The following is a 27,996-nucleotide window of genomic DNA, read 5'->3' as shown; positions in this document are numbered from 1 at the left end:
TCCGTGTGCAGCGGGGTCCCGCCCGGGAGCAGCGGTGGGAGGGGACAGCGGCGGCGCGCCCTGCCTTCCCCTGCCCGGCCCGGGCTCCCGGCTGCAGGGAAGTTTCCTCCTCGCCGGTAAGTCCCCGACCCGCGCCGCGGTCCCCGGGGAAAGTTTGGGGGCCCCTGGGCAGGCGGCGCCCGGTCTAGGCGGGGGCTTCCCGGGCGCAGCTGGCCCCGAGGATGGGGATGGGGGCGGAGGGGAGGGATCTCTGTGGCGGGGTAGGGGCTCCTTGGCTGGCCAGGGGCTCCGTGCCTCACGGAGCCAGCTGCCTAGGGGACCGGCCCTCCTTACCTCCCCCGGGCTTTCACTAAGAGGCATGTCTGGGATGGGCTGGGGACAGGCATCCGGCTTGGTGACCTTTGAGGGCTCTGCCATGCCCGTGGTTCTGCCATTATGACAGGCTCTGTGCTCACCGTTTGCTCTGGGCTGTTCAAGCCCCAAAGAAATAGATCCCGGGATCCCAAGGGAAGCCGGGATGCCAGCAGCGTGCGCCTCTTCTGCTTTTGTTCCCCCTTTTTTTTTTTTATCACACAAGCAGAGAAGCTGTTATAGGGTGACAAGTGCGCGCAGATTGTGACCACTGGACATACACAGTAATGTACCCTTCTGCTGGAGTCTTGGTGTTTCTGAGAGTCGTATCAGGGGCTTGTTTCTCCCTAAAACACCAAGTGAACTGGAGCGAGGCACACACGATGAATTTCATTTGAAGACCTCTGCCTCTGTTTCCCACTGGGAAGAGTGCAGGAATAATTTTATTGCCGGCGCACAAATAGAAATCAGTGCTCGATATGTAGTGGTGCTTTAAAAAGCAAAGCAGTAAATAGTTATTGGAATTAATTCAGCAGCCACTGTGGGAAATGAACGTAAACTAACAAATGCTGTTAGACTGAGTAGGACTTGATGAGCCATTGTGGATTTAAAGCAATAACCTCCCCCCCACCCCCAAAAACACGCACACACTTTTGGAGAGAAATGTTTTAGTTCAGTGCTGTTGTGACTGGAAGCCTCCATCTGCTCTGATGCTGTGAACAGAACCAGACAATTGTCCTAGAGAGGGAGGCTTGGGTGTCGGGCTTCTCTCTTCTTCCACAGGTCTTGCTGGGTGATCATCAGCACACTGCCTACAGTCAACATTTTAAAAGTTGCCACTTATTTTAGGTAGTGCAATTTTTGAAGGCTCAGCTTGGGATAGTTTAGGCCTAATTTAAAGAGAGACCGATCACTTTTGGACACACTTCTCTAGTCCCCAACTATAGAAATGATCCCTGAAATTATAGTCTTTCCCCACTATACCCACCACTGCCACTGATTTCAGTCGGGACTTTAGCACTTCTGAAAATGAAAAATCCATGGTTACTTTTGAAAAGGTTTAACTTCTCAGTAGGTCCTTTTCCTCATCAGAAATTAGGTACTATCATAATTTTTACCTATTTCATAAGGTCCCAACCCTAAGAAGGCTTTTGCATATTTCTAACACTAAGCAGTCTCATTGGCTTCTATGGGACTATCTGTGTATGTAAAGATTTGTGGGATTGAGGCCCAGATTGCTAAGAACTAATTCAATATCTCCCTCCCTTGCTGTATAAAAGACCATTACAAACAGCAGAGGAAGATGACTTACAACACAGCAAAACAGTGAATACAACTATAATACCTGTATGTAAATGAGCATATAGTGAAAAAAATGAAAAAAGAGATGTTTTTCTTTAATTTCTTTTAGTTATAATCATTCTAAATGTTGTTTGTAATAACACCAGCTCCATTATGCTCAGATAGAAGTGTGATTTCTTTATTTGAATGATATCTCAGTGTTTTGGATTCTAGGCAATAACGTGCAATAGGAAGCCAAACTGATTTTTAACTTTATTACTCTGATATTATTGAAATTTTATTTTCTTCCTTTATATTATTTCACTAGGGATCTTCATCTCTGTGTCAGAAGAGAAAAGCGTCATGGCCCTTAGGGTTCAAGATTTTACCAGACTGAGGATTTATCACGGCTGAAAGATTCTGGATTACATCTGTAGCTCCTCTAACTAGCTTCCCCCCTGTTGCCCCACATACATAGCCCAGCCCTCCCTCTCTTCTCACTGCAACTGCTGTTGGTTGTAAGTAAAAAGATGGCATCCAGCCTTACTTGTACTGGAGTGATCTGGGCACTTCTCTCTTTCCTCTGTGCTGCTACCTCCTGTGTAGGATTCTTTATGCCCTACTGGCTCTTGGGCTCTCAGCTAGAAAAGTCAGTGTCCTTTGGCACTTTTCGGAGGTGTTCCTATCCTGTGCGGGATGAAAGTCGTCAGACAACAGTTATGGTGGAGCAGTGTGGCCGCTATGCATCCTTCCAAGCCATCCCAAGTGCTGAATGGAGGATCTGCACAGTGGTGACGGGCCTGGGTTGCGGCCTCCTCCTTTTGGTGGCACTGACTGCACTCATGGGTTGCTGTGTGTCCGAGCTCATCTCCAGAAACGTGGGCAGGGTGGCAGGAGGCATCCAGTTCTTGGGAGGTAAGTGCCAAACTTCTGATTTCAGTCTGCTGCGCTGATGTTGGTACTGGATCCATGTTGTATTTACTGAAGCAGCTCTGCAAGGTTCAGTTAACACTGTTCACTCCCCTACATTAAAGTCTATGCTAAGATAGCATTTAACCTTTAAGAATATTAACCTGTGTTTAGCTACTTAAAATGATGCTTACATTGTAAAAATGCAGTTAGATTCTAAGGTCCTTGGGGCAGAGACTGTCTTCTATGGGATCATGTTTTTTACAATGCTGTTGACTTCAGCAAGGGTTGTTGTGGCAGAACAGTGAGGGTGTCTTTCTGTGGCTTCAGAGATGTGAGTGTGAGTCTTACTCTGAACTCAAGCCAAAAGCTGTCCCTAGTTTGCCAAGCTGTAAATGGGTACCTGGCTGTTTAGGCTGGGGACTCAAAGGCTGTTGGATGTGATGCTAGCTACATTACTCTCTTACCGCTGGCTACAGAAACTGTCATACTTTAGGCATGGTAGTCCACAGAGCTGCTAGGTTTGATGTGATTGTCATCAGTGGGGCTCTGCGCAGATGCATGGTTTTAATTACCTGCAGGATGGAGGGCCAAAGTTCCAGAAGGGAAATGTACTAAATGATACTTGAGGATCTTTCCAGTGCTATGGTTCTTTGAATATTACAGTCTAGAAATAACACAGCTTGACTGTCAGCTCAAGAGATGAATTTGTTGAGTTAGCAAAGCTGACAGGGAAACCCATGCACACACATGCGTACACGTGCACACTTTTAAACTTGTAAATTTCAAAGATTCGACCTCAGAGTTATTGAGACAATAAAACTGGAACCCTGCATTGCAATTTTTATAGGGTCATTTTTCAGAGCAAATCATCAGTGTGCTATCATCAGTAGTGCTGGAGCCTGGCATGTGTTCCTTTCCTCTTGAATAATCATTCAACCATTATTCTGTACGATGTGCATTCACCTCTGTTGGGTAGTGTGGTTCTCTGGCATTCAGCACTGAAGCAATCAAAGCTGAAATGTTTCACATGTGCTGTAATAGCCCTGCCCAGCAGTGCAGATTCAGAATGTACAGCAGGGTGCTTCATTTACTTAAAACTTGTTTTCCTCCAAAGAAGGGCTCACATTAATGGAAACAACTTTTTCAGTATATCACTGCAGATAAGACTACCGTATGTGACAGTTTAAAGTTCAAAACTGGGCCAATGGAAAGGGTGTATGAGTCTGATCCTCAGCTGATTTCAGTTGTTACAGTGCAGGTAAAATCATTGGAGCTATGCTGATTCCCCTTAGCTAAGGGTTGACCCGAAGTTTGAAAGCAGCTTCTAACTGTTCAAACAAACTCATACTGTTACTTCAACCTGCTCTCTGCTCTGCAGCCTGTGGGCATTCCTGTATTTAATTTGGCTGACAATTTGGAAATACCATGGCCAACTGGAGAGTGAATTCTGACAGTAACTAATATTTCCTGAAGCCCATCCCATCAAAAAATTCCACCCCACCAGACAGAGGAAAAGAGAGAATATTTGACTGAATGGTATTCTGTGATCCCACCCAAACTGGTTATTTTCAGTTGCAGCCATTGCAGAGGATTGAATCCTGCTTATGTTTAAAATGCCTTACTCTCTATTTGCAACTGCTGCCTCTGCTCATCTGGTTTTAATTCTAGTTTATCCATTTTTCATGGCAGCGTTCCCCCTTTCTGAAGCCTCACTAGCCTGCCTGGCTGTTTCTGCTTCTGTTTACAGTGAAATATGACAGCCTCCACCATCAGCACTGAGAGGGTAGGGAAAGGGGCCGAGTGGGAAACTTGCAGACCTTGTTGTGACTTTGTCTTGTGCTGAAAGTGTGCACCGCCTCACCTACAAAGACAGTTGAAATCAAACATGAGGAGGGAAGAGAATTTCAAGATTTGGTGGAAGCCAGTAGAGCTTTGAGCCCCTTTTCAGGGGTAAGAAACAGACATGTTTATAGGGCTTTTTACTGTTTTTTCAGTAGATGAAAATCCAAAAGATGAGTGAACTTATGATAGGAAACTAAAATTACAGACAACTTTACTTACCATTCAGAAATTATTTACAAAGTATGTGTAATTTTCCCCTCTACTGGATTTGATGGCTGTCTCACTTCACTCAGCACGGCTGGAAGTGAACAAAGTAAGAATGAACAAAGTGAGAAACCATCACACTCTGCAACCTACTTAAGAAGCAACTTTAGACTTAGGGGCAGCAGAGACTTCCAAGTCGGGAACCCTGAAATGTTGAAAGGACTTTGCCAAGGTTAAGTTTGTGGGTCAGATCTTTAGCCAAGGTCAACCTCCATAGCTTCCTTGTCTAAAGCAGTCGTCTCCAAAGTGGGGTGCGCGCACCCCAAGGGATGCGCAAGACGATCCATTGGGGTGCGAAAAGAAAATATTAGAACTTCTATTTATATTTATTTTTTATCTAAAAAAATAAGAAAGGAATTAAGCTTTACTAATATTTAATATACAGATTGATACTGGCGCCCTCACTTGGTCCGTATGTCAGACAGTCACGTGTCACGTGCAGTACACGAGGTATCCTGAGGGAAGAGTGGGAGTTCCACAAATATTGGGGGTGCGTGCTCAAAAATTTTGTTATTGATAGGGGTGCGCAATCAAAAAAGTTTAGAGACCACCGGTCTAAAGGACAGTGGCAGTGAGGTGAGTGATTACAGTAATATGGTTTTAACTGTGAGGTAGTTAGAGAGGTAGTTAGGTGTTTTAGTTTTTGATCGCAATTCACTTTCAGTTCTCTAAGCAGTGCCCCCCGCTTTCTGACCACTTTCTCTATTCTTTCTATTCAAATAACCTTATCCTTTCTGTTTGGTACCCCTGCTGTCTGCCTGTCCATTTGTGGCATGACAGTAGGCTGAAAGCTTATGCCTCTTTGAATTAGTCTATATGGTGCTGATAGCCAATTGAGGATCTAGCCCTACTTCCCCCCCCCCAAATCTGATCCCTATTCTGATGATTGAAATGGGAAGTGTGTTAATCTAATATACAGTATCCTTGATGCGGTCTGTTTTCCTTTCTGCCATTCATTTTCTTGGTGATTCTAAGGTAGCGTTTCCTGTTTATTTTCACTTTCTGATTCTCCCTCCCCAGAATGCTTTTGCTGAATTTGCTTCTAGCACCTCAAGGGGGAATGTTTGAATTAAAAGATGTGTTATTTGAAATTCAAAACAGGTGCCAAGACTTAACTTCCAGGTTTTGATCTGCCCTGTTGCTCTAGTATGTTGGTGATTGTATTACAGAGTTTTAAAACCACAGATCAATTTGGGGACTAAGCTGATTGACACCATTTTGTTACTTGGAAATGCAGGGGCAGGTGAAGTATAGAATCTAGTGCTGCTACAATGGATGGGAGAAGGGTTTGAGTTGCCAGATTGATCTGTACTGGTTTGAGAGGCTTTTTGCTGCTCTTGAGATGATATAGACAACTTCAATAAATATCCAGATTCTTCTTTCTCATGAGTGCAAATCAGGAGTAACTCCAAGTAGGTAAGTGGAGTAACACCTGTGTGAAAGCAGTGTAGCCTGCTTAGCTAAATAGTGCCAAGGTTTTACAGCTGGGATTTCCCCAAGTTGTTCCTGAATGTGGCAACCAACCAAATGGAGTCAATTATTCATGGGTGTGTCCCATAAATCTATTCTTCTCATAAGATCTGAATCACAGAACTTGTATGAAACTGTAGATCGCTATGGACTAAGAACAGTTGTTTAGGAATTGGCATGTCTAGCATCTCAGTGTGTGTGCTCTGGGGTCGGAGTGGGGGAGAGGGAGGCATTTTAATTAGAGCGGCTCTCAGGAGCTGCTCTAATTAAAACACCCACAGGGTCCCACCTTTCAAGATGGAGGTGGGGGTGCTTTAACTAAAGCTGATATGATGAGCTTTAGTTAAAGCACCTCTGCTGTCATTTTGAAGTGCAGGGAAGCTGAATACACAAGACGCTGGAGTGCTCTGATTGGACCCCTCCAACAGACTCAATTAAACAAGTCTGCTCTGATGTGTTTAATCAGAATCATTGGAGCATGGGTAAAAGTGTCCCCAGTGTATACAGACTATTTCAGATGATCGGGGGGGCTCTGTGTTGCATACATTTTGAAAAAGACACTAAGATACTTTACTCCTGGGTTTTCTTCTTTTCTCAGTCTTACCAGGAAGATTGTCTGGTGGATTCTTTCCTTCACAGTTGCATGAAATGCTTCCTGTACCATTTATGATAATGTGACAATCCTAGAGGAATTATGGCAATTGATGTGAAAAAGAAACATTAGTGTTTAATGTGCATTTTTATCTACTTATACAAATTTAGCAGATGGAAATAAGAAGTTGCCAGCTGCGTGTGGCCATCCAGCTTGCAGGTGGTCAGAGGTGGAACTAGCACTTTTGGCATCCTGGGTAGAAATGCTGTCAAGCGCACAGTAAGTGCGTGGAGGGACAGGGTATGGGGAGGGGGTCTGTACAGTGCTGGAGGTCTGGGGAGTGGGAATGCCAGAAAGCAGAGGTAGAAAGCACTGAGGAATACTTTTGGCACCCTATAAATCAGTGCCCAAGACTAGTACCCCACTTTCCTTGCACTAACTTATGGCTGATGACCACCAGTGGTCCATGGACTGCACTTTGAGAACGGTAGTGGGTATTACACTTTGCAAGCATTTCTGCTGTATTGTTTCTTAAACCTGACATTTTACATGAAAGTTATACTGTGTTTAACCTCTTGAGGGCACAGTTATGTAGATGCATATAGTTCTCACTGATAACAATAAGTGTAGTGTTTCTAGTTGGTTTAAGTTGAACATTTGCAAGTTTGGGGCATCTAAATGTGCTTTAAAAAAGAATGGATTGCAGCTTTATATCTTTGAGCAAAATTGTGGAAGGCAGCGTGTAAAGTTTAACAAGTCTACAGCAAACGAGATTCTCTAGAATTATTTGATCCTCTTTTTTTTTCACTGCAGCTTAGCAAGTAAATTCCACTTGGCTGGGTGTACTAGAAATTTGCAGTGAGATAGCTGCGATGTGATATGCTAATATGGTGAATAATTTCACCCGCTGAAAGCAGAGCAATAAAATTAAAAGCATAATGAACTAAAAGGTTAACCAGTTTTATTAGAAGCAGTGTATCAAAAGACACAAGCGTTTCGGGCGTTGTAAATTTAAAGAGCATTATGCTAACAAAGTGAGTCTTTTCGTAAAAGGAGTTGGGAGACACAAATTGCAGATTTAATCTCCACACACTTAACTCCTCCTTTGACTCCAGAGGATCAATGAGCCAAATTCAGAGGTGCTTGATGACTGGCTAGCTAAGATGGATCTTGGTATTAGGTACGCTAGCCCTCAGTCCGAGTTACAAGCGAAAAGTGAGCACGGAAGCTTCTGTTCTTCAGCTAATTCTGGTGTAACTAAGTTACTGTGTTCACTTGAACTGATTCTCAAACTGATAGAAACTCCTTTTGGCAATAGGAGAAGCCATTATGAAAGCAGCCCTTATAGCACATCCCTGTTTCTCTTTCTCATTCCCATACAGGGTTACTGTAACCCCTACGATGATGGTCATTTTGTTGCTGGTGATAGATTTTGTAAGTTCATGAAGGGGAAAAAAGGAACATTTTGGGGGGAAGGGACAAGTGCTTCCTAAAGTAAATGCTGAACTCATCTGCAGAGGAAAAAGAAACCTACTAAAAAAGTTCTCAGACTCATGCAAAAACCACTGTAAAGTTTTATAGAGCTTGCGCTATGGCAATAATCATGTATACAAAGACCATTGTGTCCTCTTGACAGATGGTGAGGAGAGACCTGCTCAGGCTTTGCCCATTTACAAATATTCTAATGGAAAGTGCCCTTTTTGCAGCATACATTTTCTGTTGGAAATATTTAATTTTGCTGAAAAAATTTGATTTTTCTCTTTCTTGTTACTTATTGTTTGCATTAATGTAGTGCCCAGGAACCCTAATAATGGTTCAGGACCCAGTTCTGCTAGGTGCTGTACAAATAGACCAAGACTCCTGCAGAGCTTTACAATCGAAGTAAAAGCCAAGGAGCAGCAGATGGATACAGACAGTACAGAGAAACAATGCGACAATATCAGTCAATGTGATAGAGAGTGCTCTCACAGCCGCAACAGCCACCTCACTTTTAAGTCATTATCATGGCAAAGGAGGGATAAGAAAGAAAATAATAAAGTAGTTTTGTAGATGGCAACATGGAGCCTCTCCCAAGCATGAGGGTCAGCATAGGAAAAAGAACAAAGGTGAGTTTTTGAAGAATTTATGGGAGTGTAATAGAGGCTGTTATCATGGGCGCATGAGTGATGTTGACCTCTTAACACTGACAGATAGGTCTTGAAAGTGAAAGCAAATGGCTTGTGTTTTGAGGAAGAGAAGAGGGAGCCAGTGGAGAAAGGAGCATGACGAAAGGTAATATGGTTGAAGTTGTGGACTAGACAAATAATTTTGCATTCCAAGTGGAAGTAAGGGAGGCAAGATTGTTTTTATTAAGGCCAAAAAAAAGGATGTTGCAGGAATTGGGATGTGATACAGAGGAGAGTTTTAGTTGTGTTGATGGAAAGCAAATACTTTCTCTTGGCAACATTATGTGGAAAAAATCAGCAAAGCTTAAAAGCTGCCTAGATGTGAGGAGCTAGAGAGAGATCTATGTTGACAACAATGCCCAGGTAATGAGCGACATGCAGGATGGAGATGTTGTCCATTGGAATTCAGAAAGGAGGTGAGGAGAAAAATTAAGATCCACTGTTTAGCCATATGAAGTTTGAGGCAATGGCTCCTTATCCATACGGAGAGCTCGGAGATGGACCAGCATTTTAGTTTATATGGGAGACAGGTCTAGAGCCAAGAGGCACACCTTTGAGGTTCTGTAAAGAAGTAGAGGTGATGGTAGCTGAATTCATGTTTGAGGATGAGATTACTTAGAGATAAGGTGTAGGAGGAGAAGAGAAGGATACTGGGGATAAGGCTCTACTAGCCCCCATAAGAAGCTGAACATGGGGGTCCAAGACCAGATTTCACTAAAAGCATGGCTAACTGTAGAAGATGGCTGGCCAGTTAAGATGAATATAATAGAGTATTTGCTCTGAGCTTTGACCAAAGCACAGTGGAAACTTTGGTGCAAGTGGTACAAGTTGGTTGAAGGGGTTCCTCCTCATGGAGCAGAGAAACTCTAGACAGTGTTTGTAAAAAGATTTTTCTGTCTGGGAAATCACAGTGACAGTGCCTTGGCTGCCAGTTGGGAAGGCTAAAGTTAGTTTTGTTTTCTGAAAGTAAAATTGACAAGAGCCTTCCTGGAGGGCAACTGGCACAATGAAAAATTAGGATTTGGTTCTCCTGAAACTGTTGTTTTCCTCTTAGGAATGGCTTCCTGCAGAAATGTTCATGTTCTTGGATTTTTTTCTCAATTAGGGCCAAAACAATATTCAAAAATATATTTTTTTTGTCATTTCCATTCCTTGGCCAACTCTAACCAAAGACTGTATTTCCCCAAGCACTTTTGATGTTCTGCCACTTTTTCTTCTCTCTCACCTCCTGTCGGGTACAATACCTCAGGGATTTTGCTGTGCCCACACAATCATGGCCTGAGATAGTGATTATTTGTAGTACCCAAAGGTAATCTATAAACTAGTCACTAATCTTTTATTACAGAAAAGGCATTTCAATCAGTGAGCATGAAAAGGGAAATGTTTTACCAGGAGACAACAGGAAAGAGACTGAACAGAAGTATAACTTTGCTAGATGCTGTTTCTGAATGGGATTACTGTAGACTCATAGGTCCAGAAATTAAGAGAATCATGTAGATTCCTTGAATTTGCAGATTCCTAAAGCCAGAAGAGATCACTGATCAGCTAGACTGGCCTTTTTGCAAACCGTGGATCACAGTTCAGAGGTGGTGCAGTGACACAGCTGCACCCTGCTTTCTGACCAGATTGCAGGAGCAGCAGTGTTAGGGGACTTTTTGAGTCCCCTAAGTAGGTAAGAAATCTCTCCCTCTCTCCTGTTTCTGTAATCAGAGGGACATTACCTCTCCTCCCCCTACTTCCTGCTGTCACTGTGTCCCTGCTGTCCTGAGGGTGAGGGGTGCTCCTATCTCAGTCCAGCTGGGCTGCGCAGGGGCTGGGCTCAGCCCAGGACAGCAGCAGCAGTGGTGGCAGGAGGCAGTTGGCTCTCTCTCCCTGCCTGGTCACCCTGGATGTTCTTGGCTAGCTCAGGAGGAGGTGTAGGGAGGGAGAATCTGTCTGCCCACTGGTGTTGCCATCACCATTGTCCTGGGCTAAGCCTGGCTTCTGAGCAGGGAGGGGAAGGGCAGGAATTCTTACCTGCTTGGGGACTTGGGAAACCCCCATGATTGTTGCTGCTGTGGTGTGGTCTGCCTGCCCCAGAAGGGGAGGGGAGGAGGCTGGAAGCTGTGAGTGCAGTCACCTCTGATGTGCTGGTCGCTGCCCCCACAGCCTCCTTTGTAAAATCCTTGCTCTACTCCTGATAGTTTCCCTGAATTAACTACTGTTTGAGCCAAAGTATTTTTTTAGAAAAAAACCATTTGCTTTTAATTTTAACATTTCTAGTAAAGCAGAATCCACCACAATCCTTGGAAAATTGTTCTAGTAGTTAATTATGCTCACTGTTAGAAAGGTGTGCCTAATTTCTAGCTGAATTTGCTTAGCATCATGTTCTGGGCACTGGGTGGTATTATGCTTTTTTTGCTAGAGCTCTCTCTTATCAACTTTTTCTCCTCCACATAGGCATTTATAGACTGCAAACAAGTCATACTTAACCTTTTTGGTAAGATATATATAGATCTAGTGTCTTTCACTATAAAGCAGGATTTTTTAATTCTTTAGTCATTTTAGTAGTTCTTCTTTGAACCCTATCCAACTTATCAACATGCTTCATAAATTGTAGACACCTGTGCCAGAAACAGTATTCCAGCTGAGGTTACACTGGTGCTACACAGGGGTGATATAATCTCTCTGCTCCTACTTGACATAACACTGTTTATGAATTCAAGGATTGTATTGGCCCTTCTGGCCACAATGTCATGCTGTGGGGTTATGCAGATTGGCCACCATGGCTCTTGGGTCCTTTTTTCAAAGGCTCAGTTACCCAGGGATAGCACCCATTCTGAGAAAATGGGCCACATTCTTAACATTTGATTTTATTTTAATCTGTATGGAAACACAGGTTGCTTGTTTGCATTCAGCTCACCAATTGACTCAAATCAGTCTGTATCAGCAATCTCTCCTCTTCATTATTTACCACTCCCTCAGTCTCTGTGCAAACATCCAAAATAATTTTGGGTTTTTTTTCTAGCAATTGATAAACATATTTACTAGTGTATTCTTGTGAAGCTATTCTTGCAGACCCTACCTTATGCACTGAGATCAACTAATTAGTTGAAACGTAGTTAAGGTGTGCTATATTCTCCTTTCTTAATCAAAACAATTAACTTCATGCTTCAGATACAAGCAGCTTTCTCCCTTCTCCAGTTTATAGTAGCTTCTCCCACCTGTTTTACATGAGCACCCAGCCAAGGAATAAATGTAGTGTGTATTTTTTGTTACCCACACCCCTTTGGGGCTCAACTCTACTTCTTCTGTTCGTTATACCTTTGGTTGCATGGCCAGCCACTGGGACTATTAGGGTTGATGTCTAATGCCTGCTTCACACCAATTCTACCCTGGTGCAGCTGCCCACATGCCCTGCAAAACAGTGTAGGATTGTGTCCTTTGATTCCACTGGGAATTTTGCCTGAGTGAGAAAGGCAGGATCAAGAATTAGGGAAAGTTACTGTTATGGGAAGATGTGACTGAAGCAAGGGAATTTTAAAATAAAGTGCCATCCTTAACAGATGTTGCAGCATATGGCAGAACATTAGGTAATAAGACCCCTGCTGTACAAAGACAAAGGTGAAAAGTTAGAAGAAACAGAGCAGCAGTTTCAGAAGTGAGTCTGAAGTTGATGTAATCTAGTCCTCTCAATGTGTAGATCATATCCCTTAAATTCTTCTACGCTTCCACCCTCTTAACCAAATGCAGTTTGCACTTTTGAAATATTACCTCTAAGCATTGTTCATTGAATCTGACTGTAAAGGAGTTTAGTTAATGTATAGCTATGCTAACTGAGAGGATGGAAGAAGGTGTGGTAGTGACTCTCATTCAGGGTACCATGGAACCCTGGGGTGCTGTGAGATCCTTTTAAGGGTGATATAGGGTGCTATGCAATATTAGCACTGTTAGGTGTGCAAACACCTACATGATTTGTGAGATAAACCCAGAGATTTCAAATAGGAATCTATAGTGTCAAAATTATTAGGACTTATTGTAGTTTTTCTGAGTTCTTTGCAACAGAAGAATTGCTCTATTATTTTTCTCTAGTAAAAAATGAGTGAAAGCTGGGAATTGGCATTTTCTGAAGGGTGCCTTGAGTCTGATGAGGGGTGTGTCTTGAATTTAAAAAGGTTGAGAAGCACTGAGTTACAGGCTTAGATTCTGCTTAGATGCATTTAGACTTCCAGTATAATTTGGTCCACTTTGCTGGCTTAAGCTGTGAGTCTTCTTGCTTTAGCTGACTGTGTCAAACAGTAGTATATCTAGGGTTGGGTGAGCAGGGCAACAGCCCCAGACACTGATTTAAACGAGGTGCCAAAATGGCAGCCTGTGGCAATCCCATGCTACAGCAGCAGCCCACGTATAGGGATTCCCCACTGTGACAGCAGCAACCAGTGTGCGGGGAGCCTGGGCAAAGGTTTTAGAGTCTTGGGGGTCTGGTAAGACCCTCCAATGCTTGTCTCGAGCCCTCTTCCCCCACTTCTTAGTGCTTGGCACCCCTGCACCTACCCCTCCATTTTCCAGCATCCTTGCCCAGGGCACCAGAGTTGCTTGTTATGTCTCTGAAGTAAATATCTCAAAAAAGAGCTGGCCCTTACTTGCTGTATTTTGTCATAGCTTCATTTACTTCAAAGGAGCTGTGACAATTTATATCAACTGAGTCTGCCTCAAAGTGTCAGGATTGTTTGGTTGCCCACTGACATAAATGAAGAGCGGTTCCTTAGATAAGCTTAATTTAGCAATACCCATGTCTAGTGGCTTGAATTGGGCATTTATTTTTATTATTCTATTTTTACTACTCCAGTAAACTTCAGCTCAGTAAGGAAAAAAAATGCACACATACCTAGTTTCAGCCTAGAGCAAATTTTTGAAGCCTGGTTCCAAAGCTCTGGAAAGTACATTTATAATGGAAATGCTGACACATCACAAAAATAATGCCACTAAAATATTGGGAAGGGTTACTTTCCTTCTCTTTGCTTTGCTATTGATGCTGAATATAAAAGTACTTCGGGGTGTTTTGAATATTGCTGCAGCTGCACTGAGTTTAAGCAGAATTTTGCATTAAGACCAGAATTTTTGATTGAAAGAAGTCTTTGAAGAATGTTTTATTTATACATGGAATGAATTTTTTTTTATCTTAGTTTTTTTTATTGGAAAGTAACAGCAATGCTCAACACCCTGATTCAGCATTGTTCTAGTGAAGTTGGTGGACTGAGGCCAGCTAGGAATCTGTTCACTTCTGAAAGAAGTAGAGAGAGGCCCTGAAGAAGCTGGCTTACTTCTGACCTAGCTTGTTGGAGCTCACATTTTAGTGATTTTCTGGGTAATGTTAGCTCCAACAAGCTAGGTTCAATTAATTGAATATAAAAGACCATCTTCTATTCTCAGGTCCATAGGTGTGAATCCAGTTATTATAGGCTAAATGAGAGCAGGATCTGGCTTGGAGCTACTCATTTGGTTTCTAAATTGAAAGACCCAGCTTGCTTGCTGTCCTGAACTCATTCAGATGTTTAAATGTTATTGGAAACTTCCGGGAGGTGTTGAAAATTTGCTGAATTTTTCCAGTGGGAGATGAAGTCATAGGCTACACTGTACACCACAGACAGTGCAGGATTGTTCACAACAGCACATTTTTCCAGGGCTTTGTCCAGTCCAGTTTAATGGGGCTTTTCTCACTTCCGTTGGAAGACGCAGGCTTGGAGGAATTCCATTAGGAACCTATTTCGTAATGTTCAGCCTACATTTTCCTTCACGTAATTTCATCCAGTTACTTCTGTTTACAGGCCCTTTTAGCATCCGAGCTGTTGAGCTTTGGCTTTCAAAGATTCCATGAAGAAATTTTCTGACTCTTTAATCATAAAAATGAGTTGAGACATAGGACCTGAAGTCTACCAATGATGTCATTTTCCTATAGGGAGGCACACGACCTAATAAGAAGTGAAGTGACACAAGAAGAAAGGGGTGATTTTAGAAACACATAACATTATGAGCCTGAGTAACACTGTTACACATGTTGCCTGTCATCTCCCTATCAGTTCAGGTGTTTCTGCTGCTTTGGTTTAGGGACAGAAAAGGGTGTACAATCCATAACATGAATGATGCATACCCCCTATGGCAGGTGGGGCGGGGTAGCAGTGGGAGCGCAGTGGTGGCGGCGAGAGCATGGTGGCAGTAAGTGGGGAAGCTCCCACAGACGCTACTGGCACTGTTGGTGGCACGGGGAGCGGGCACCTGCAGACACCACCGGCAGTGTCAGCAGCGGCCAGCGGGGATTGCGGACCACCCGCAGACAGTGTTGGCAGCGAGTGGTGACCGCCCGCAGGCGCCATCAACAGCGTCGGTGGCACCTTTTTGTAGGGGGTGCACTGTCATGCTTAGAGGGTGCACGTGCACCCCCTATGTGTTGCTCCTGATGCATAAAACCCAGCATTGTTAGAGCTGTGGGTGTTAGCTGGGGGGGTGAGTTTTACAATATTTACTCAAATCTAAGATGAGTTTCCCCCAGCATGGGGGAAAAGCCCCACATCTTAGATTCAGATACAAAATAGGGGAGGAGGAGGCAGGGACAGGCAGCTGCTTTGGCTCTGACTCTGGCCCTGAGCCAGGGCCAGAGTCAGATCCATAGCAGTCTCCTCTTCTCCTCTACTTGCCCTCTGTAGCTTCTGCCCCCCTGCTTCCCCCTTTCCTGCCTGACTGTCAGGTGCACCTTGGCTCAGGCTCAGGCTAGGTTGCCTTCAGAGCATGGAGCACATGGAAACTCTGTCTCCTGCCTGGCCAATCAGCAGTACCCACTCTGTTGCATGGTTGGCAAAAGCTGTGTTTCCACATGCATAGTTCTAACCTGCCCCCATTCCCTCACCATGCTGCTTTCCCTGCTGTAGCAGTGTGGGGAAGAGACAAATTTAAGATAACCCTACAGTAATTAGATGATATACCTGGAAAATTATAACAAATCTATAAATTTTCCATATATAGAAGCTAATTAGTGGGGGTCATCTTAAATTCAGGTTCAACTTAGATTTGAGTTAATACAGTAATTCTGATTTTGTTTATATTGTTTGCATTGATGCAGAGGCGGGCAATTATTTTGGGCGGGGGGCTTTTTACTGAGTTTGGGAAGCCATTGAAGGCCACATAACAGGCAGCCAGGGGCAGATAAATATTAATTTTCTAAATTTTTTAGGGGTCCTGCAGGCCGGATAGAATGGCCTGGAGGGCCTTATCTGGCCCACGGGCCTCATTTTGCCCACCCCTGTATTGATGCAACTCCAAGATTTCAGTGTTGTTACTACTAATATTGGCATAGCAGAGAACAGAACACAGTCTTTTTTTTTCCTCCAACTGCTTCTCTTTTTTAAACATTAGCAAAGGCTTACTGCTCTTCTTGCTGAAGTCACTGGCAATATTTCTCAGCTCCTGTGGGAGAGGAATTAGGACCTTACGACCGAAACCTGGGTAGTCTTTTGTGCTGGAGTCAGTGAATGGGAGTTGAGGGTGCTCAGCTTTTATTTTTCAAGAAGGAGCACAAAACTGTGCACGAATGACCACCACAGGGGCTGGTTGTGTATTCTTAGGTAGTCAATTTTAACTCCAGTGCGACTCTTTATCTACCTATAGTGAAGCACAAGCTTAAGTGCTTTGCTGGATTAAGGACAGGATGCTTATTGGCCATGTCTTAATGGTCAACTTGCCCAGCTCCAGAGCAGCATCTTCAAACTCACTGCTCTCCTTATGGTAGGCGGACTGCCTCCTACCCAGCCATGGCCACACAGTTCATAGGGTGGACTAATTAGTACTGATGGATGACAGAGCCAGGTGCCCTTCCCCCAAGCTATGTAGCCTACTTGTGGCACCACATGGACATGTCTACACTGCTTCTGATTTAGGAGGCAGTCTGCCACGAGCAGTGCACTGTGTTTGAGAGCATTGCTCTTGAACGCAGTAGGTTTGGCACGTGTTAACATAGGTATTGTCTCATAGGATTAAACTTCAGCCTACCTAGAACTGAGCTCTAGGTTGATAATAGGGAAGGTGGTGCTTTATTTCAACTTCCTTTGCATTGGTTTCTGTATAACATTCTTAACTGTTGAGCTGAAAAAAATGTTAACTAAACTTTGTGGTAACTAGTAGAAGCTGGATGGAAATGTTACTTAAAATATCTCTAGATCAATGTATTTATATGCATACTATTTTTTGTCTTGCAACCCTAACCAAAAACCCAAATGAGAATTGCAAAACGCTATCCTGATAAGCATTCTGGATAGCTTCTGTGGTAATATAAAAATCTGGCCCTTCCTTTGCAAATCAGACAGTTTGGTTGTCTAGTATTGTTCCCAAATAAAGATGCTTTTGTCATATAAAGTGGTATTGTTAATTTCAGGAGAAAGTTTTCCTAATAAATGCAAAGGGATGGGGAGTTTGTCCCTTGCTTTGAGGATAAAGGATTTCCAATAAAGCCGTGAATGATCAATCTGGAATAACAAAAGCTGCTTCTAAACTACAACGCTCAGTGAACCTATGCTGTAGAGTATAAGAAATAGCCCTGAGGTTCCTGGAGGATATACTTGCTGACTTCTTCACAAGTTTGAACTTTTTTCTGTGGTAGGAGCTATTGAAAGCAACTTTGAGAACTGGATTTAAAAAAGAAAAAACAGAATACATTTGATATTCGGAGCATTACTGATAACTTGGTTTGGCCACAGTAGAGTAGATTTCCAGTTATGCAGTGTTTTTAGATATATCTGTAAAATATTAAGATCAGAGGGATAGCAGAAGCCTTGGGTAGTAATAGTTATGCTAAGGAACCTCAGAGGGTAAATGGGAGTGAATTGGATTGGATTTTTGATTTAACCAAGACATAAAGGAGTTTAAACTTTATATTTAACAGAGCTCTATTTGGCTTGTATCTGTTCCACAGCAGACTGAAATAAAAATCATGTCAGGAGAGAGCATGTATTGTGTAACATTCAGTGACCTGAAAGAGCTGTGACAAACCTTTAGCCGGACAACACAAATTCCATGTTGTGCCACTAAGTAGGGGGATCTGGTGCTAAGAACACAGGAAGTCTGAGGGATAAATATTTAAACTTTTCATCTCATGCATGAGAATTGCATTCTGTTTTGATCTCATGACACAGAAAAGTCATTCAGCTTAGCTCATCTACCACAGTGGCTAGTCTGATTCTGAGCCTCCCTGCTTGGCACCTTTTTAAATTCAATTTGGCTGCTTGTGCCCTTGGCACTCAGTGGGTTTCATTAAATTTCACAGCAGTTAGTTTTCATTCTCTGTATGGCACCTTTTTATCAACATTTGACTCAGGTGTAATTTCAAGCAATTGTTTGGGTCTTTTTTCTTTTTTCACAAAGTGCTTGAATAATAATAATTTTGCTGAGCAGGTGTGGAAAATGGATCCAGATATGATTATAAATCTGTGTAAATAGTCATAAATAGGAAGAAATTTCAAGCTTTCATTACTTGCGATAGTCAAATGAAGAAACTTCTGCTTTTTCACACACAATACCATTGACTTTGAAGGCTATCATAGCTGCAGTTTAAAAAACTATACAGAGTTTGGAAATAGGTATTTCCTTAAAGCTATTAGCACTTTTTACCTGGTGAATTGCTGCTGAATTCACAGGCAAAATATTTCTTTATTACTGAAGGTCACATTTCTGAAGTTGTGGGTGAACACTGTGGTTTTGTTTTATGGCAATTAGATAGGAACTTCCTTTGGAAAACATATGGCAACATTACCAGAAGTATGATTGCCAGGTTATGCTCACATTTGCAAAAGTAACTAGCGATGTTGAGGTACCCTATCATAGATGTTCTACAGGAGCCTCATTTTCAGATGGCGAATGCTAGTCTTTCTAGAAATCAGGCCCCTTTCAAGCCTGTCAGATTGGGCACCCAATACTCAGAGCTTCCAGTAATCATAAGTCACTTAAGCCAAAGTGATTTAGGAGCTTTAGTTCCATTTTCAGAAGTAAATGGGACTGAGGACCCCAAGGGTCTGAATCAATGTTAAAATTTAGCTTTTTTCTTAAGTTATTTCTAGTATTTTTACACAAGCAATTTTAAATCCTTACTTACATCCAATTAAATATCTTAGAGTTATTATAGCACTCACTGGAGTGCAGGGGCCTCTAGGAAATGGCTTTCTTGAATCCTGGATCTCCTGAGCCAGAGTTTGTAGGCAGCTCTCTACCCGCAGTTGATTCCTCAGGAGGCCACGTCCTAACTCTGGGAAGAATGAATGATGTGGCAGAAAATTCACAACGCAAATCTTTGGGAGTCTTTCTCTTCCAATGGCTTTTATGGGAAAGGGTCTTTGGACCCTATAAATATGTTCACAGGGGGCTTTGGGGTATAAGTAAGCCTATCATTTCCTCCACATATGGTAGCTGCAGTCCAAAAGGAGCAAGATTATTGAGTAGAGCCAGGAAAGGAAGCAAATCTGATTAGGACTGTAAGCGACACTTGGCCACTTCTAAATGACAACCCAGATACTCAGCTGGCATAAATTGGCAGTTTCCCTAAAATCAACAGAGAGGTGTTGTCTTACGCTAACTGAAGACCAGGCCTCATTTCCTACTTTTTGGCCACTGTAACGGGGCACCCAATAACATTTTAGTAATACCCTGTTTTAGGGGCAATATACATAAATATATATATTGCGAGAGGCTGCCCCAATCTTACTATAATGTCCACTTGACTTCTGGTCGGCCTCATGGGCCAATCGCATGGCTCTGTACCTCCCCTATGTCAGGTCCCATGCTGCAGATCGCATCCTTGCAGATGTTCAACTTATTACTGATACAGCCCCTTACTGGGCCTTCCAACCTCTTGGCCTCTCTCAGCCCCACTCGGGTTGTCAGACCCCATTGGTCTCTCCTCTTGCTCCTCTAGGTCCTCAGATCCCTCACTCTCACGCAACCTATCACTGGGCTGTCAACCCCTCAGTCTCTTGGCCTCTCTCCTAGCTGTCAGCTCCTGTCTTGGTGTCTTGTCTTAGACCCTGTTCATTCTTCACTCCCTACAGCCACCCTCCAGGCCTCGGATCTGGCTGGCTCTACACTCTGCTCTGGCCCTTCGCTGGGCTGCAGTCTACTCACTGGGCCTCACTACGCGGCTCAGGTCCCTTGAGCCCATCCAGCCCACTGGGCCTCTGTTCCCATGCGGTCCTGGCCTTCCCTGGCCCCTCACTGGGCCTCTAGATCCATGTGATCCCGATCTCCCTGGCAAGTGCTTTTTTGTCGGGATATGCTCCCCTAGCCTTCCCCCTCCATGGGGTCACCCACAAGGCAGTGGGAGCTGAGGCTTTATGGAGCCCCATCCTTGCCTTTCCCTGGAGTGGCCCATGTGGGGCATTTCATAGAGGCTACCTCGCCACAGGTAGCCCACTATACCAACCAACTCCAGTAGGGTGCAGTTTTAGGTTTTACCCAGGACTGGTCCTCAGGCCTATCCAATCTTGCTTGTACCCCTCTGGGCTCCCCCTTAAATGCCCTTTGCCCCTCCTGGGCTGCTAACCACCAGGCCCCCTAGCCTTGGTCACATCTTCACTCTGTGTCCCCCATCTCTGGTCCCTATCTCACTCTTGGACCCCTGTCCTTGATCCCTACTCCTCAGATGGCCTAGCACCAGCCATCATCATCCTGGGCTGCATGCCCCTTGACCCCTTCCTCCTGGCTGTGGCCACACAAGGGCCTTCAGCCTCTCCTAGGCCCTGGCCCTATCTTGGGCCAGTCGAGAACTCCAGGTTCTCCTGGCTCTGGCAGGCTCTGCCATGGTCTATTTCACCTTTTAGGCCTCTCCTGGGCCCTGGCCTCATACAGGACAGTTGAGATTCCCAGGGTCAGTCCACCAGCTGTCTCATCACTGTTGGTCCACTCTCTTGGGCCCCTCTGTAGATCACTTTTTCTCTTTGGCCTCACCCTAAGCTATCAGTCTTCCTGCACAGCCCCTCCTTCTGTGGGCTTATCCAGGCCCCTCAACAGGCATACAGACTCAGCCCACTCATTGGGTTCCCCCAGAACCTCCACTAGGTCTTTCAAACAGTTGGCTCCTCTCTCAGGGCTCACCTGGCCCCTCAATAGGCCTACTGACTCTCAGCTCCTCTCCCACTGATGGCCTGGCACTTCACTAGGCCCTTGTGTACTCAACCTCTCACTCTCTGGGCTGGCTTAGCCTCTCCCTGGGCACACAACTGCCTTCTCAGGGCTCATCTGGCCTATAAACAGGCCCAGGCACTCAGCCCCCTTCTCAGGGCTCTGGACCCCACACTGGGTCACCAGGAACCTCTTCCAGATGTTATTCTCCATGGTGGCATTCAGGAGCTGCAGCCTTCCTGCTTGGTGATGTTCCTCTACCAGCTCCAAAGATGTTACTGCCAGCCCTGATCTCAGGGTCTCGGCTTATACCTTGTCTAAGCCCAGTCCTCCTCCAATCGGAAAACTCCCTTGTAATCAAGTGACAACTTGATCAGGCCCAGCCTCACGTGCCAGCCCCTGGGTCAGCTGACTCTCTAATTAGGCTTGACCCCACCTCCCAGTGGCTCAGCAGACTGCCTGACCTCATAAAGTAGCGGGTCCACCATGTGCCTGCCACAGCCTCTCCAGAAAACTTTTTGGTCACATTGTTGACGCACAGGCCTTTGGCTACAGACTGAAACTGTATGTTTCCTTTCTCTGTTTAGAGTTTGAGTAAACTTGATGTTCTTATAAATACAGACATAAAAGATTCCATACTGGGCCACACCAGAAGTCCATCTGTCCCAGAATCCTGTATTTCATGGCACCAGAAAGTACATGCTAAGAGAGAAAGAATGTATTCAAGGCCTATCCAGACTGTTCTGTTCTATGCCCCTCTCTGTCTGCAGCTTCCACCACCAGAGATAAACTGATAAGACATTGCTAATGGGTACCATATTTTCCCCTACTAAGCCGGAAGTAGCAATACTGTACTTTTAATACCTGGTTTTATTAGTAAGACATTATTAGGTCCAGGATCTTTCTCTGATGTTGCTATTTTAAGATATTTCAAGCCAAGGCATAGATCCACTATAAAGATAATTTTGTAACCACCTGGGTTTACTTGGGGATGCTGTTTCCTAATTTCTTCTGTCTAATTAGTAGCTTATACCTGAAGTATAAGGGTTAATCATTCTACATTTTATAGCTAATATAATTTTGGATAGTTTATTAAAAGAGATTGAGATCACATCAAATATATCATGCCTACCTTGTAATTAGACATTTTTATGATAAACAGGTAATCAATATCCCCTTGTGTACATGAAATGTGTACACATTTTATGTGTATACTCAGTGGCAGCTTTGAAAGAATTGATAATCTAAAGGAGTATTTGAAAATGTAAGTATTATTCTATATTTACCTTATAGCAGTTGTATGGAGATGTATGTCTTACTGTTTTGAGAAGATCGATATTCTTGACCAGTGCTGATTAAAACAGTCTTGCTCATTGTTTCTGTTCCTCTAGGAAGGCAAAAATACCCCGTTCATGCTATAGATTGTGAGAGGATTCTGTATGTAGAGAGAAGTACATTATGAGATTATGGCTATTTAAAAAATGCCTAAAATGTTGGGATCCATATAGTAGAATTAGCAATGAATTCAATTTGGCCTTGACAGGGGATTTTATAAACGATACGGGAAAAATTCTCATTTAGTTTTAATTGTAGTAGTTGATAGATACTGACTAAGAATCTGGCCCAAATATATTCTACACTCAGCTGGCCCACATGTCCCTATAGACGTTGCTTGGACACCTTCGTATATATAGAATATTAGCATTTTAAAGGTGTAAAACAATAACTTCAAACAGTTCAAATAAGCAACCTCCTTCAAATGTACTGGCTCAGGATGTTCTTAGTCAATGAAGCTTAGCATGCAAATGCTTTTCCTTTCAATTGCCCTCATGAGGATAGTCAAAATTTATACTTGGTTGTGATTTTAACACCATATTTGGGCTTTGCAGTCTCTCTTTGTAATAAAAGAATAAGATAGGTGATTGAGTTTATAAAAAATAAAATAAGCCAATGATGACAATCTTTACATATTTCAAAAGACCGTAAAGTCACACTGAGTGAGAGCCTGTTTTGGTTACAATTCGGTGCAATATCTACTGTGTAGAGTCAGATATAGCAGATGAAATTTTAAAGAAATTTATTCTGTAAAACAAGCCCCTAAAGCTGGAATAAAAAGTAGCAATGTTAAATTATGCCTGGTCTCTAAGGGAAGACATGACAGCCTGTATGTCTGTAAATAGGTCTTAATTGTCCCTGGTGGACATGTTAGTTACACATTGGTTGTGTGGTTCAATGAAAAGCTAACAGGAAACCAGCCCTTAGGTTGGGGTGTATTTTGTATTTATGTATGTATGTTGTTGTTATGCATTAATGTATTCATTTTTGGGTCTGCAAGTCTTTAACCATTTAAAATGGAGGAAGCACCTTAGTGAATGGAGTAGCAGTAAATTAATGTCACCTGCATGCAAACAAACCTCCCACATCAAATCTCTGAACATAAAAAACTATCAAAGGAGTATCAATATCAAATGATCAAAACTGTTCTTTCTTCTTGGATTAGGAGCTTCATAGAAGAGATTAGGACCTTCATAGAATTCTGTTTTGGTTTATGAAATGTTAAAATCACGATTTCTAGAGCTGCAAATGATGCAACTATCAGGAGCATGTAGGAAGGACTGGCTTATCTTAGTCTCCCTACTCCCATCAATTTACCTGATACCTTTTCTCTAATTCCTTGATGGGAAAGATGCATTAGTTTAGACTCCTGTGGCAGATGTGCATTTTACTCCACTGTTTACATTGCACCTGAGTTACTCCTTTGAGCTAAATCCTAATGCACTGAAACCCATTGACATCACTGAGACTATGACATCATGCATGCCATGTCTACAAAATCATTTAATTGCAGTTAATCTATGATTTAACCGTCTTTCAAATCATGCCTCTGCTGTTGTTCACAGAAGTTATTTGAAGTGGTTACCACTATGCCAAGCATCCAATCTTTAGTCATAATGATGGTGTTTGTATATAAATCTGGACTGCAGAGTCTGTTCAAAATGTCAAAAGAAGTGATTTAAAAAAGCTTTATAAGGATACAGAATTTAAACAGGGCATCTGAAGAGTCTTCTAGGTCATGAACATTGCATTGAGATCTCAAATACAAATTCACTTAGAGGTTATACATACACATTAAGTTATACATACATTAAGTGATCAGAAACTGGCTTAAACCTGTAACAGAACGGAAGCTCAGTGCACATAAACCAGTTTCAGAATGGCTGAAACTGGTTTAAGATGAACCTGGTTGAATGTAGTATCAGACTTAACTGATTTGCTTCAAACCAGTTTATGAAATTTCTGTCCCAGACCTGTTCCTGGGTCAAGTTAAATCACAGTGCCCCAGCATCTCATCATGCTTTCCAGCCGTGGGCTGGCTGTGCTGTCTGCTTCAGAGGGCAGGGCTGGCCCTGCCCCTCTGCTTCCTAGCTGGAACATTGAGTGCTGGCTGACAAGGGGTTGGGGCAGTCAAGCCCGGCTAGGGATGCAGCCCAGTCTATGGGTGGGCGGCTGTCCCTCCAGGGAAACCCAAGCTGGGGTCTGGGGCCAGGGAGGGTGTTAAACAGCCTTTCCCCATCTCAAACTTATTGCTGGCTGCAACTGCTGACTACAAATCCCAGAGGCACCTGGAAGCAGGATGAGGAAGTGATGAGCAACCCTGCAGAATCCTGCTTCTGTGATTGTGGACTGCAAATCCTAGAGACCTGACAGCAGCAGGAAGAGGAAGTGAACACACAGCCAGAGAGCTATGTTGTAGTGCCCCCTCAGCTTCTGGCCTGAGCCACAGCAGGCATGTGGCTGCATTTCTTGAACCAAAGGTAAATGTCTCTTCACTTCTGTTTTGATTTAATCTGTGCATTTTAGATTACATACAAAGACTGAATTGATTTAGCCTTGGGCTTTTTGACTGTCTGTACCTAGCCAGAAAGTGAAATTAGGCTGTGGTAAAACAAAGGGAGAGGCCGTATAATCTGTAGTGAGCTTGACTAGTACATAAACCAGAATGAAAAGTAAATGTTGATATAGTTTGCAGTCTCAACAGGTTTAAATGCAAATTCACACATCCCAATCAGATTTTTTGTTGCAATCTATCTCCAAGTACCTGAAGTAAATCTGAATGTAGGTGTGGTTTTTAATGTGATCCACCAACCTTTAAGATGGATAACAGAATGGCCATAAAAATGGGTTTGGATGAACTAAGACAAAACAGTTTTTAAAGAATGTTGCCTGTATCTGAGAAGGAAGTAAGCTGTAACTTTTGAAGTAGCCATTCACTACCCACCTACCCAGAGCAATTGGGCTGTCCTAGGCTACGTTGTGACTTTCTGGGACAATTTTTAAGGGTAATAGACAAAATGCATTATCTAATGGTAACGCTGCATGCTCTTAGAGGTGGGGATTCTGTGTCTTCATATTTCTAACACACTTAGTACCAGGGGTCTCCTTCAGGATATTTGGACATTAGTATACTAAAACTATAAACTAATAATAGGAAAAAAGTTCTGTGTGTTCAAAGAGGTAAATTAATGTCTTGAAGAGGGTGTTTATGTCTCTGCTGATATTTTATTTTGCAAATTGACACATGTCCAGCCTGTATACCCATCCCAGTTGTTGGTTTCTGGATGTAGGCTTGTGAGAAAATAGCTGTGGTGTAATTTAATTTCCTTTTCTATCATTTTGAAGATCCATCTTGTTTTGCGATATTGACTGAGATGGCTGCAAGGAGGTGGTGGGCATCAGACCTTTTAAAAAAGTGTGGATTGTAGACCTGATAGATTTATGTGTGCCTCTCTGTTTTGTATGATGGATCTGTAAGGCTATTTTATTTTCCATCATGCAGAGAACAATGGTCCCACAGTTATGGAAAGACAAGGAGAAAAATGGGAAGGATCTGTGATGCAGATCAGAAAGATTTTAGTGCTGATCCTACAGACTATAATAACCTTCAGAATCATTATGATCTATCCATTGCATATGTAAATCACATTCATTCTTATAATATTAATCTGTTGAGTAAATATGTATTCAGAAGATTAATGAACTGTGGATTATTTACCCTTTTCAAAGGAGCCATTAGTGTGTACAGTAAAAATCATGTTCAACTGCTCTTTAAAATTGGATCTTCTGAACAAGAAACTAATAGCTCCATGGATTATATGTCATTTAACAAACAGTACTTCATGGCAGAGCACAACATACTCTGTTAATAAAGAAATATGTGTTCTAAGGTGATGTGAGAATGCAGGAGCAGTCAGTTAGATACTTTATCTAATACATATGTAATAAAATATATGTGTACACACATAATACAGAGTAGCAAACTGGGTACCAGGGAACAAGGTGTAGGGTCATTGTCACTGGTTCAAGGTGTCAAAGCCATTTCTTAAGTGAGACAGAATGCATCTACATGAGACATTTGACTAATTAGTTGTGCAGTAAATGTCTCGGCATCTATATGTCTATATGTGCACCCCTATTAGGCTGGAGTAAACTAATTCACTCCACAGCAGAATAGAACTTGTAAAAAAAAAACAAGTACTATTCTGCTGCAGAGTAAAAAAACTCCACAGCAGCACATGTGTAGATGCTGCCTAGCTGGCTGGGGCGCAAGGGAGCTTCAGTGTGAGGGCTGTCTGCTGGCATGCCCCACACTGAAGCTCCCTTGTGCCCCAGCCAACCCCTCTGCAGCACGTTGAGCCAGATCAGAGTAATAAGCTCTGCAGTTTATTCAGGTGCAGCATGTGGAGCTTGGGCAGAGCAGCTCTGGCTGGCAGAGGGCCCAAGGGGTCAGCCTACAAGCCCAGGGCTGTTTCAGAGTGAATTGCTCCCAAGCACACAATCAAGTGGTGCATTTGGGATTAATTAACTTGAGAGCAATAAGCTCCGTAGTTTTATTCAGGTACCATAACTGCATGTTTCAACATGCCCACAGATGATCAGAAGCTGCAAGGAGGGCAGAACTAACTAGACTTCCTGCTTTTCTGCAAGTCACAGTACAAATACAAAATAGGGGAATAAGTGCCTCAGTAGCAGCACTGCCAACCAACAGTTATGGTGCATTACAAAGTCACTTCTAAAAGATACTACTATAAGGAAACAGATGCAATGTTGAGCAGCACTAACAGAATTACTGTGTAGAATAACAATGATGATAAAGGGGTTAGAATGCAACCTGGAGGAGGTGATAGCAATGTTAAAATACTGGAAATGCTGCTATAAATATGAGGGAGAACAACTGTTCTGTCTTGCCACAGAGGACTGAGGAATGGGGTTTAAACTGGAGATCAAGATTAAATCTCAGGAAAAAAAGATGCCTTCCTAACTATAAGAACTGTAAGACAATGAAGCAAGCTACTTAGGGAAGCTGTGGGGCCTCCTTCACTGGAAGCTTTTAAGAAGCTGGATGGGCATCTGTTTGGAATAGTTTAGGAATAATGTATCCTATATATTTCTGTATGTGTTAGGACTAGATTGGTGTGTCAAATATATGACCCGTGGGCTTGATCTGGCCTGCAGAACCCTGCCATCTGGCCCCTGGGTCTGATTGTATCTACATGGGCTCATGCCCATGGTGTGAGGCTAGCCACCAGATTGGCTCTGGTCCCCTTCTTTCACCTCCCTTCCCCCAGCATACCTGATCTGGCAGCTGCTTCAGGCAGTCTGGAACTATACAGCATGGATCCCAGAGTGGCTGGAATGGGTACCATGTGCGGTGTAGTATGGCTGGAGTGGCAGTCACATGGCATACAATGGCCACCTTAGCTAGCTGGACTGTACACATGTGGCACCTGCTCTGGCATGTGTACCCACTGCAACTGCTCCAGGATCTGCACCACACACAGAGTGAGTCCCATGCTGGCAGGAATGGCCACTGGATCAGGTATACTGGGGGAGGGGGAGGAGCAAGGGAGCGCGTTGATGGACATGGTTCAGCCCGTGCTCTGGTCTCACATTCTTGGGCCAGATGAATTTGACGTTCCTGAACTA

General features: G+C 43.3%; 1 protein-coding gene across 1 annotated transcript in view; it reads left to right on the top strand.

Annotated features, from left to right (window-relative positions):
* The first annotated feature begins 6 nt into the window (after positions 1-6).
* Positions 7-27,996, top strand: part of LHFP (lipoma HMGIC fusion partner) — a 279,527-nt gene continuing 251,537 nt past the window's right edge. Inside the window, exons 1-2 of the mRNA XM_019525112.1 lie at positions 7-116; positions 1,961-2,547. Coding sequence (XP_019380657.1) covers positions 2,163-2,547 — 385 coding nt within the window. The 5' untranslated portion in view covers positions 7-116; positions 1,961-2,162. The remainder of the gene's footprint in view (positions 117-1,960; positions 2,548-27,996) is intronic.

The sequence above is a fragment of the Gavialis gangeticus genome, unplaced genomic scaffold (assembly GCF_001723915.1).
Source record: "Gavialis gangeticus isolate Ggan-Ray unplaced genomic scaffold, GavGan_comp1, whole genome shotgun sequence".
Lineage (NCBI taxonomy): Eukaryota > Metazoa > Chordata > Crocodylia > Gavialidae > Gavialis > Gavialis gangeticus.
Note: the sequence above shows the minus strand (reverse complement) of the source record. Positions and strands in the feature narration are given on the sequence as shown.